Below are 12,455 nucleotides of genomic sequence, written 5' to 3'. Positions count from 1 at the left end.
CTTTTGTGCTGCTGCAAGAACTTCAAAGACTGCTGCTTTGATTTTGTTAGGCCTAGTGGAGGCTCTGATACCAGATTATTGGGATCTTTAATCTAATATGAAAGTTAAAATAAGAACACAACGAACTGGGTTGAATGACTGATTTTATTAACAATAATCTTGGCTTAAATAGCCGTTCAATACACGATTGAAAGCAGCCCACTTTAGCGAGAATAAAGCTAAGTGGTAACAGAGACGTGGAACAATTCAAATACTGATAGTTATCCCTAAAGACTAGGACTTTCCTGAAACAATTCAAATACAGGTAGTTATCCCTAAAGACTAGGACTTTCCTGAAAACCAGGAAATTATTCTAACAAAAAAAAAACTGCAATAAACTCCTTCATTATTTACCTCAACTACGACCAACAACCCAACAGCAACAGCAGCTCAGCCCTCCATGACAGCAAACCTCCTCCGGAGTTTCTTTCCCATTCTCCTGACTTCCCAGTGACCCATGAAGACCCACCTCCACCAAACATGGAAAAACAAGACCAGGTCATTGGTGAGGCTGAAAACAACAAGAAGAGAGAAGGGAATTAGCGGACTTACTTGTTGTTCTTCGTCACTAGTAATGGTTTAAGAATGCCATCACCGCCCGTAATGGCTGATACCTTGTCCGTTCCACCGGTTCTAGAACAATTAAAAAATAAAAAAAGAATACATTAGTTTTTAGGGGATGTAACGGCTAAAACAAGGATTAAAAAGAAGAAGAAGAAAAAGAACCATCGCTAGTATCCGGACAAAGGTTGCCGCCGGTCGCCGGTTGCTCTGGTCACTAGCTGGTTGAAAGGTAGAACGCTGACCCTGGACAGGAGTGAGAGGGAGAGGAAGGATGGAGACTACGGAGGAGAGAGACGTGGCGGCCAAGTCAATGTATGCGAGTTCGAGAACCAGTGTGCAGCGTGGGTTCGATTCGGTATGGGCGAGAGAGTGGTGAGAATTCACCTCGCACTTTTATGATGCACACGTTTTAAGGACACGTGGCACGTATTCATGCCACGCGAACGATGCGCGCATCAAGTCTACCGGGGTTGCGCATCGTTGTTGTTCTAGAAAATGACGTCACATCAGTGTCACGTTGTAAAAAGCGGTGCTCTAGGAAATAAGCATTTGTTTGGAACTGTTTTTTCTATAAAAAATGGTGTTCTAAGTCATGCCTTGGAAATCGGAAAGGCATGGATTGGAGCAACACTGAATTTGACATTTCTTGGAATTGTAGCTCGTTGCTGCCAACAAGGATATGAGGTGGCAGCAATGTGGCACTGGATAATGGATACTAATGCTGAAAACGTTTCCTTGAGAATTGGTACCAAATAGAAAAAGTTGTTATTGCTTTAGGGAATGTCCTACTTATCAGCAACGATTCCAAACAAAAAGAATACACCATTTTCTCAAAAAAAAAGTGCTTCCAACCCACACATCAGCAGCATTGTTTTCTGAGAAAACGATGTTGTATCTGCAACATCGACACCACATATACATGATTTTGTGGGTGAGTTGTGTAGTACCAACATGTGAGCTTGGGTGGACCGGGCTTGCTTAACCTAGAACCCTTTAAAGGTCAGGCCCGGTATGGTCTATGACATTAGTCCATGAGAACTCAGACTGGGTCGTGGGTGGGGCTGTGAAAGACATTTAGGCGGTATTTGGAATCGGTGTCGTTGCTCCAAAAAACAGTGACAGATCAGCATCACATTGGAAAAATCGATGCTCCAAAAAGCATCAATATTTTTGGAAACATTTTTCCATAAAAAATGGTGCTCCAAGCTACGCCTTGGAAATCGAGAAGGCATGGTTTGGAGCAATGCCAAATTCGATGTTTTCTCATATTGGAGCTTGTTACTATCAACGAGGACATGATGTGGCACTGACGTGGACTTTCTATAATGGGTACTAGTGCTGAAAATAGATATGGAGCACTGGTACCAAACAAAAGGTGTTGTTGTTGCTCCAGGAAACGTCCTACCTAACAACAACGTTTCCAAACAAAAAAAAAAAGACATTGTTTTCTCAGAAAATGGTGTTGTATTTGTAGCATCAATGCCAAAAATATACTTAAAAAAATTGAAAAAATAATAAAAATTTTAAAATAAATAAACAAAATAGACAATGAATTTAAAAAATCTTAAAATCTTATTCTATATGAATTTTGATGTATATAATTGTTTATATATGAAATAATAAAATGAAATAAAAAAAATACAATACAATTGAAATAAAATAGTATAATTAAATTGAAAAGTTATAATATATATATATATATATATATATATATATATATATAATCTTTTCAAAACTAGAATGGAAAAATTGGAACCGGTCACCTAGCTAGTTTTGTTTCACCCCAAAACCGTTTTTTGGCCAAAAACTGTTATTTAGTCAATTAACTGTTGACCCAGGCAGTCGAATCGCTGACCCAGACAACTATTTTTGGTTTTTTTTTGTTAGAATAGGCCGTTTGTTTAGACCAAATGGCCAGACCATTCGACTCAAGAATTGGTCCCCTAAATGGTTCCTAGTCCGATCCGTTCCAGCCCATAGGCCTCAAAAGCCAATCCCGGCATGGCCTAGGGGTATGGGCTAGGGCGCAGCCTGATTCACTCTACAACTCTAATCAAACAACTTATACCATTTTAGGGTTGTTAATGGGACGGGTTTGGGTCGACACTAGCTAGAACCGAAAGCCGACCCAACATGAAATATTGGGGAGTTGGAACTGAGTTGGACCCAATAGGGTATGTAACCTTTAGACCCAAAACCAAACTGATCGGTTTTTGAGACAATCGAGTCAAACTCAATGGACCCGATAATAACCAAGACACTATATCAGGACCCGAAGCCGATCCATTGACTCTAATTCTTGAGTCCGTCGGATTGGACCCGATCCATTTACAGCCCTAACCTTTTTGCGGCATTAAATATGTACCCTTTTACCCACCAGAATGGTTGAATTATTTGGCCTGTAAGTCAGGCTATCAGTTCCGTTTCAACCCCAAATCACTTTTAGCCCGTAAATCAATCGAGACTCGGGTCGAGTCCAAATCGGATCAGGTTAAGGCTTTCCGGGTCATTCAAATCGAGTCAGGTATTGGGTTGTGACAGCAGATATTAGACTCTAACCTTAAATATTCGTTAGAATTGACTCATGGGTCAGACGGGTCAATGGTTCCATCGCCGGAGTCAACTGGTTTTTTTAACAATCCAACAACTTTTTACCAAAAATATGGGTTTAACTATCCAGTTTCAATGATCGCCTAGGTCAATACCGGCCTGAAAATATTGAATGGAAAATAGGTGACCCGAGAGTGACCCATGACATGATCAAACCCAACCCAAATTCTTTTAGGGTCGGGTCAGTCACCATCTAGTTTGTATGGACTATGGCCCGTTTTTAGTTGGGCCGGGTCGGGTTGACGTTTGCCAAGTGTATAACTAGGTTCTATTTATTGCAAATAGAGAGAGCTAGAGAAATGGTATTAGACAATGGTTTTGTAACTTTGTTTAACGTGTTGGTCCTTGTGGTTCTAAAGTATCCGTGTCCGCGTAGGCTTGCGTAGAAATAAGGGAATATCCAGTTCCATACACCCATCCATCGCCCACTTGTGCCGAATTCAAGGGAAGAAAATAGAAAGCGCCCACCGAATAGGACAAGCTAAGCCGCTTCAAAATTTGAACAAATTGCAGCTACAAAAACTACAACTATCCTTCAAACCCCTCTTCACTATGTGATAGAGATGGATTTATGATTCCTATAAATCGATAGACAACATGCCACATCTGCCGGCAGTTCTATTTGATCCATTCCGCTCCCATTCTACTCCGGCGTAATAGGTTTTTTTGAATTCACATCTGCGCCTCACAGGGGGTGCCGCACAACGTCCCACAGATAATAATATTTTTAATACACGGCGGGAATGTGTTTTCTGTGGAACGTTGTGGGGCACAGATGTGAACTCCATTTACTTTTACCATTTGTCAAGTTTGAAGTGGGTTTTGAGGAAATTTAAAATTGGAAGGACTAAGGAGGAGAGGAGATGGTATTTGTCCACCCCACTTTAACTCCAGCTCCAGACCTGCCCCAATTATATTATATTATAAATATAAAACAGTTTTAAGTGGATTTCAAAAATTAAAAATAAATAAATTTATAAATATATAAATGTTAATGACCAAAATGGGAAGAAAGAAATTTGAGAATCCCCATCCCCCGTACTCCCGTTAGAAAAGGAAAAGGGGTTGAAATTTATAGCCCTAATGAGGAGGTTCAGGGTTTAAATTCAGGATCGGAGACGGGGCATTCTAAACCCGGCCCCGCCCGCCCTCGCCCTCTTTACCATTCATAAAGTCTTATTACCATCATTTCTTTATTTTTAAGGGGGCTGGCTGGCTCGGGACACACACCACCGAGTCCGAGTGAAGGGTTTCATTAGTTGTAGCTAATTATGGATTTAGGACAGCTACTTACCACTACCTCATCCTGATCTACATCCAGCGGTTAGCATTGAATGTTCTAAAAAAAAATCAAAGGCAGAGGTGTCATTGCTGGCAGCTCCCACACCATTCTGTTTTTCTCTGTTTGTTAGTAGTTCCAGTTCCAAATCCAAATCAGTTTGCACTGGGTCTGGTAATCTGGTTCTCTCCCCCTATCTTTGGTATGCTGATATCATTCACGCCCTCCTCACTTCTCTCTATATATTCATCCCATTCAATTCCCTCTCTAATTCAATTTTTGTTTATAATTTTCTACTTATTTTCTCATTAGAAAAAGAAAAGAAAAGAAAAAACAGGAAATTATGGATTTCTGTAAGAAGACCGTCCACTCTTTTCTAAGCTTGTCCAGCTCCAATGACGAACCGTGGAGGAGAGAACCCCCCACCCTCCGCCGGAGTATCTCCTTACCCACCGGCAGCCTTTGCCTCCTAGCTGGTGATATGGGAAAGCCCCTTAATCCCACGCCCACCACCACCGTTGCCCATGACAATAAACAGTCGGAAGAGATTGGGTTTCTTCATAATGATGCCGTCAATGGTGGTCTGGATAGGTTGACGTCGTGCACGGAGAGTTTGGGGTTCGAGAGCTTGGATGAGAGAGTTAACGATTACGATATGCATATCCAGGAGCCCTCTAGGTTTGTTGCTAGATCGCCGGCACCACGGTGGAGGAATACGGCGGAGAAGTTTAGGAGCAAGAGTATGAAATACCCACCACCTTTGACTTCCTTGAGCATGAACGGCCAACCTACTTTCTACCTCAAGCCGGTGAGGAAGGACGGAAGATTGGAGCTCACTGAGGTTAAGATCAACCGTCCAGAGATTCTCGTGGCTTCCCGTCAAGATGGTCGGTTGAGGTTGCAGTTTATCAAACCGGAACCCATCGATCAAGAGGAGGAGATGGTGGAAGAACAGAACGAAGAGGAGGAGGAGGAAAAGGGAGAAGCGGAGGATGAAGAAGTGAAGGACGACGAAGATGAAGAGGAGATTAAAGAAGAAGAAGAAGAAGGAACAAAAGATGGGGAGAAGAGTTGTATTGGGCAATGGCAATTTCCGGTTGGGAGTGGAGAAGGTTTTCGAAGATGTAACAAAGAAATCAACTATCACCGACACCGACACCGACACCACCACCACCAGGTGGAGCAACACCTGCCCCTCGGAGCCACCATTGCGTGACGACCAGGTGAAGTGTCTGCACGTATTTTGGAGGACAAGAGGGGTAAAGAAACAACGTCATCATCTTTTCACTAGACCACAATGAACAATCTCCTCTCTTTGCTAAATTTAGCCGACAAACCAGCAAATACAGAAGAAAGGATCAGGCTAAAATTACCAGGGCTCGAGAATATGGTCTCCATCTGGCGGCAAACGGTGGTGGAATTCGAATCCGACTTGAAATGGTGGGTGGCTGCATCCCCATAAACATCAATCCAGAGCGCGGAAACAACAGACAGCAGTAGCCCAAGAAAGAAGAAGTTGCGACACCAAACAGTTTTTAAAGGCATTCATCGACCAAATTTTGGGCTGCGCCGTCCGCGGCCCGGCACGACAGCACGCGGGTCGTGCCAGGCCTGGCTTGATGGTCCAGACCGTGCTTGGCCTGGGGTTTCAGGTCTCCGGGCCGGCACTGCACGGCATGACCATATCGCCTGTGGCCCACATACCGGCACAGTCTATAACGGGCAGGTTGCGCTCGGCCCGCTTGATGAACTAGTTATAAACAGCTATATTGTATTTTTTAATATTTTATTAATTTATTGAAATTTCTAATTTTTATATTGTATTTATTCATTTAAATTTAAATGAAATAAAATTCTTATTTTTTTCTAATTCATTATTCATTTTGAGTTTTTGTTTCTTTGACTTCTTATTTGATTAAGTATTTTTTTTTTTTTGTTTCTTTGGTAGATTTCTTATTTTTGTAAATAGTTCTCAAAGGAAAGTTAAATATTTTAGTTTTATTTAACAAAAAAATAAAAAAAAATAGAAAAAACCAATCTAACCCAATTCGGCCTACGACATGACTTACAGCCTGCCCAACCTAAGCCCATAACACTACACAGTACGGCACGGGCCCACATGGGCTCAGGCCATGAGCCATGCCAGGCCGACCCCCCCAAATGATCCCTATGGAGAGTAGCATGGCTCAAGACAGCCCATGCCACAGCCCGTTTTACACCTCCAAGCTGGAGCATGGTGGCTGACTGGTTGGCTGTGACTTGTGAATGGTGACTGAGTTGTGATTTATGAGCTGGGATGCGGTGGTTGAGTCTGGACCAATAGAGAAAACAGAGAAAGCAAAAATTGTTTGGGAGAGAGACTTTCCTCATGAAACTGGAAAGCAACAAGTTATAATTGAAGTAAAGAACCTTTATGGAACAGACTTTGTGTAGACCTGGAATTGATCTTCCTTTTTTTTTTCTTATTAATTCTTATGAATGAAATTTGAAAATATGAATATCGGATATTGCATTGAACATAAATAAAAATGAGTGAGTAGCAAAAAATTGTAAGTGTGCTTTGCCATACCTATCAGTGAACAGTGACGTTGGTTTGATGAATCATTTGGTGGTGTTCAATAATAACTTGCGTCATTGATGTATAGATGATGAGGCACTGGTGGTCTTCATGCTCGGTGTAGAAGCATTATCCATCCCGCGTTGCGTTCGGCTTGCCAAATGCCAACCCCACCTCCTTACACCTTGGTCCATATTACCAGCCTCTTCAAATAACTTTCACATAATAATAATAATAATAATAATAATAATAATAATTTCTGGATAAAGGTTAATATTCAACCCCCGGCTGTAGGGGCTAATTAAAAGACAAAGAATCCTTAAATAAATACTTTTATTTAGCTAGGGATCACAATATTATAAAACAATAATAATATTATTAATTACTTGAGTTGTTTATTTAATAAATTTTGTTAGAAAAAGAAAATAAAAATATTAAATACTTTTAAAAATAAAATCCACACAACCTCTCTCTCTCTCATATGACATTGTGCCTTATCGAATCCCACACAATTCCCTCTCTCTCCAACCCAATTGTGCCATTGAGTCTCACACAAACCCTCTCATCACACTGGGTCTCACATAACACATCTCTCTTTCTATCTTTCTTCCCCCCTCCATTTTGGTCCATGTCTCGCCTAACCAAAACGGGTCTTTGGCATTGAAGTCTAAATGATGAGTTCAATAATTAAAATAAATAGAAAAAACGAATATTAATTTTCTTAAAAAAAAAAAATAACAGCTTCAATAATTTTCTTAAAAAAAATCATTACTTCTTTTGTTTACATTAAAATACCATTTCTATAAATAATATCTCTCTCTCCTATGACATTGCACCCCACCAGATCCCACACAAACCCTCTCTCTCTCTCTTTCTCTCTTTCTCTCTCTCTCATTACACTAGGTCCCACATAACTTCTATTTCTTTCTATCTCTCTTCTCTCCATTTTGGTCCGTTTCTTGCCTAACCAAAATGGGCCTTTGGCATTGAAGTCTAAATGATGGAGATGAATAAGTAAAAAAAAACAAATAGAAAAAAAATAACATTAATTTTCTTAAAAATGGAAAAAAGTTAACAGCTTCAATAATTTTCTTAAAAAAGTCATTCCTTCTTTTGTTTACATTAAAACACCATTTCTATAAATAAACTCTCTCTCTCTCTCTCTCTCTCTCATTACTTTTACTCACCTTGGCATGCCTTGCACCTCAACTTGCCCTTACTTCTTTACTGACTTGATTGTGTCAGAGACTCCACCACCAGGATCTACCTCAAAGCCACTATCATCTTCTTGTGATTTCAAGCTTGACCTTTAGGACTAGCAATTTTGACCTCAACCCATTTGACCCACCCAACCCACCCACCTTGGAACCCATCCATACCCGCCCATTCTATTGGCGGGTCAATATGGGTCGATTAACCCATTAGGGTTAGTGGAAAAGGATCAAAGTGCGTTGGGTCGAGGGTATCCATTAGGGTCAGGATGGGTTGATTCTATACTCGCCAAATCTCAAAAATACAATAGTTGAAATAATTCAAACCTAAGTTTCTTTGTGCATACATATCTATTACAATTCTAAACCACCATGCCACATTTCATTTTCTGATAAAAAATGAAATAAAATAGATTTGATTAACTTTCGTGTTCAAATGCAATTTTACACGGAAACACTTTTACAAAAGCAATTTTATAAAACAATTTTACAAAAAGTACTTTTACGAAAACACTTACAAAAGTACTTTTACGAAACTATTTTTATAAAAGTGCTTTTACACGAAAGCACTTTATGAAAGTATTTTTACGAAAACACTTATGAAAAGCATAAAAGCACTTTTGTAAAAGTACTTTTATGAAAGCATTTTTACAAAATTACTTTTACAAAAACACTTTTATGAAAGCATAAAAGCACTTTTGTAAAAGTACTTTTATGAAAGCATTTTTACAAAAGTACTTTTACACAAAAACACTTTTATAAAAGTACTTTTATGAAAGCATAAAAGCACTTTTATGAAAGTACTTTTATGAAAACACTTTTACGGAAGCACTTTTATAAAAGATATGCATTTTTTGCATTTTCTACAATTTTCTGCATTTTTGTAATTTTTTGGTATTTTTTGCTTTTTTTTTTGCAATTGTTTTGTATTTTTCTACACTTTTTTGAAAAATTCTGGATTTTGTCTACATTTTCTACAATTTTTGGTTCTTTTCTACATAATTTCTATATTTTTTTGGTGTTTTCATGCATTTCCTTCAATTTTCTAGTTTTTTTTTGCATTTTTTCTGCAAAAGTTCTGCATTTTTTGCAATTTTCTGGTATTTTTTTAAAATTTCTACATTTTTTGGTATTTTTTCTGCTATTTTTTGTATTTATCTACAATTTTTTCATTTTTGGGTATACGGGTTGACCTCACCCGTTTTTGTCACATGGTAGTCTTGAGAGATGATTCTCTCAAAAATGTTTTTCCGGATATACAGGTCAACCCAACCCGTTTCTATCACGTGGCAGTCTTAAGAGAGATGATTTTCTCAAAATGTTTTTTTTCTTTTTCGGGTATACGTGTCAACCCAGCCCGGTTCTTTCACGTAGCATCCTTAAGAGAGATTATTCTCTCAAAAATTGCTATTTTCGGGTATACAAGTTGCCCCAACCCATTTCTTCCACGTGACAGTCTTGAGAGATGTTTCTCTCAAAAATTTGTTATTTTCGGTATATGGGTCAATTGGGCCCATTTCTTCCACATGCCAATCTTGAGAGAGATGTTCCTCCTAAAAATTATTATTTCGGGTATACCAGTTCTCCCGACCCATTTTTGTATTTATAGGTGAGGGTAGATGGATCAGTATGGGTGAGGGTGGTTAAGGGTCAATATGGGTGGGTTAGGGTTAAGGTGGGTTATGACCCTTTAACAATGATTAATGATGGGTCATGGTAGGTTGGTGGGTCAATATGGGTGGGTTGGTATTACAGGTGTAAAACAGGTTGTGTCGCCCTCCCCAAGGATAATTTGGGGGGTCGGCCCAACACGGCCCATGGCCCAATCCCGTGCAGGCCCATATAGTGTCATGCCATGCCGCTGGCATGGGCTAGGCAGGCTATAGGTCATGCCGAACTGAGCCACAAGTTGGGCCTTGGGCGTGGGTTGAACTGGTCTAGACTGGTTTTTTTTTGACATTTTTTATTATTATTTTTATTTCTTTGCTAAGTAAAACTAAAATATTTAACTTTCCTTTGGGAACTATTTGAAAAAATAAGAAATCTAACAAAGAAATGAAAAAAAAACTTAACCAAATAAGAAGTCAAAGAGATAAAGACTCAAAGTGAATAACAAATTAGAAGAAAAGTAAGAATTTTATTTCATTTAATTTTGAATGATACAAAGCATACAATGGTTGGATGAATGAAATATGAAAATTGGAAAATGGAACACATTAATAAAATATAAAAAATACAATATAGTTATAAATTGAAAATAAAAAATTATGTTATTGAAAAATATCAAATAAATTAAATAAAATTAAAACAAAATTTACAATAATTTGAAAAAATGCTATACAACTATTGAGTTTACAAAAAAAAATATTGACTTCATCATTTTCTCCTATTGTTCTTGACTTTGATCATCTGCTTCAGGTGTAGTGGCATGCCCTCCTTTGTCTTGTAATTTATCTTCAACATTCAGTCAGTCTTTAAAGTATATGCACATCTCTAGATTTTCATCATTCATACAATTTCTCTTGTGATCCAACACATGGTACCTGCACTAAAACAAGGCTCTGATGAAATTGTAGACACTAGAGGGGTTAGTAAATCACGTGCCATGGCGGCGAGAATTGGATAATTTTTTGCATGTTCACTCCACCAGGCTAAAATATCAAAATTATATGTTCCCTCCGAGGTGAAGGAAGAATCACCTAAAGTAGAAAAATTTGCTTGTAAATAAAAATTAAGTTCAGTAAATGAACTTGTTGTCGAGGTAGTGGACTCAAGTTCAAAAGCAGAATATGCAGCTATACAAGTTGTAGAATTTTTATTATTCCTTGTCACTTCAGATTCATATAAACTATACATTTCAAATAATAAACTATTAATTTCTTCTTTTTTATTTCCAATTTCAATATTCATATTTTCACAATATGTTTCAAATAAAATATCTAAACCATCTTTCCTAATCATAGGATCTAATATTGTAGCTAAGCAATAAAGAGGAGAAATGTTCTCCCAATATTTTTTAAATTTATTTTCTATTATTTAAACAATACTTTCAAATTGTGGATTCTTTTTATATTTTGCAAAACATCACTAATCATCATTAATTGATAAGCTATATTACAACTAGTTGGATAATAAATACTTGATAATTCATTAGTGCATCATAAAAACGTTTTTAAAAATCTTTTATACAAATTATCATTTCCTAGTCATCCTCAAATATAATATTAGACATTTTTGCATTATAAAAATCACTAAGAATTTGTTTGTGAGAAATACAACTTTCTAACATAGCATAGGTAAAATTCCATCTATGTTTAACATCTAATATAAAATGTTTATATTTTAAACCATAATTTTGACATAAATATTTAAATTCTTATTTTCTTGCTTCAGAATTTTTAATATATATAATACAATTTTTAATTTAAAAAATATAAGTAGAAATAATATTTAAAGCATCCTGAATACAAAAATTTAAGTCGTGACATGCACATCTGATATGAAATAATTTACCATTTAAACATGGTTTTAATTGAGATTTTAAAATATTTATTGTTGAATCATTATTAATAGCATTATCAAAACGAATAGAAAATAATTTATTGTCAATTCTATAAACATATAAAGTATTTAAAATACATGCAGCAATAGCTGGGCTAGTATATGGCCATTCAAACCTAGTAAAACTTAAAATTCTTTTATTTAAAAGCCAATTTTCATCAATAAAATGACAGATAACACAAATATAACTTATGTTAAATTTAGAAGTCCAAATATCAGAAGTAATTGCAACTTTAGAATTAAGATTTGATAACATATAAATTAAATTTTGTTTATATGAATAAAAAATTTTTAAAGCATATGATCTAATAGTATTCCTAGAAACTTTTTTGAAGTGTGGATTTACAAAACTACGTAACCATTTTTCAAATTTAGTATCTTTAGATAACAATAGCTAAAGTCTTTTCTACGCTTTTGGCAAAAGTTCTTTTTCCTTTCCTTTGAACCTTTTCTACTTTAAATATTTTTCAAACCGAGCTAATCAACTTAGTGGCCTTCTTTTTCTTTCCCCTAGTATCAGTACTAGGAGCGGAAGTTCCATCAATATCAATAGCATCCATATATGTACTAATACTACTATGCTGCAACTGAATATCGTTGACATTGAACATGTTGGGGAATTGGTTTTAGGAGG

General features: G+C 37.1%; 1 protein-coding gene across 1 annotated transcript; it reads left to right on the top strand.

Moving 5' to 3' along the window:
• Nucleotides 1-4,407: 4,407 nt before the first annotated feature.
• Nucleotides 4,408-6,379, top strand: LOC104586879 (uncharacterized). Its single transcript, XM_010244254.3, has one exon. The coding sequence runs from the start codon at nt 4,836-4,838 to the stop codon at nt 5,706-5,708; it is 873 nt and encodes a 290-aa protein (XP_010242556.1). The 5' UTR covers nt 4,408-4,835; the 3' UTR covers nt 5,709-6,379.
• Nucleotides 6,380-12,455: the final 6,076 nt, after the last annotated feature.

This window comes from Nelumbo nucifera, chromosome 3, assembly GCF_055504915.1.
Source record: "Nelumbo nucifera cultivar China Antique chromosome 3, China Antique-T2T, whole genome shotgun sequence".
In the NCBI taxonomy this organism is placed as follows: Eukaryota; Viridiplantae; Streptophyta; class Magnoliopsida; order Proteales; family Nelumbonaceae; genus Nelumbo; species Nelumbo nucifera.
This window is presented reverse-complemented; position numbering and strand designations above follow the sequence as displayed.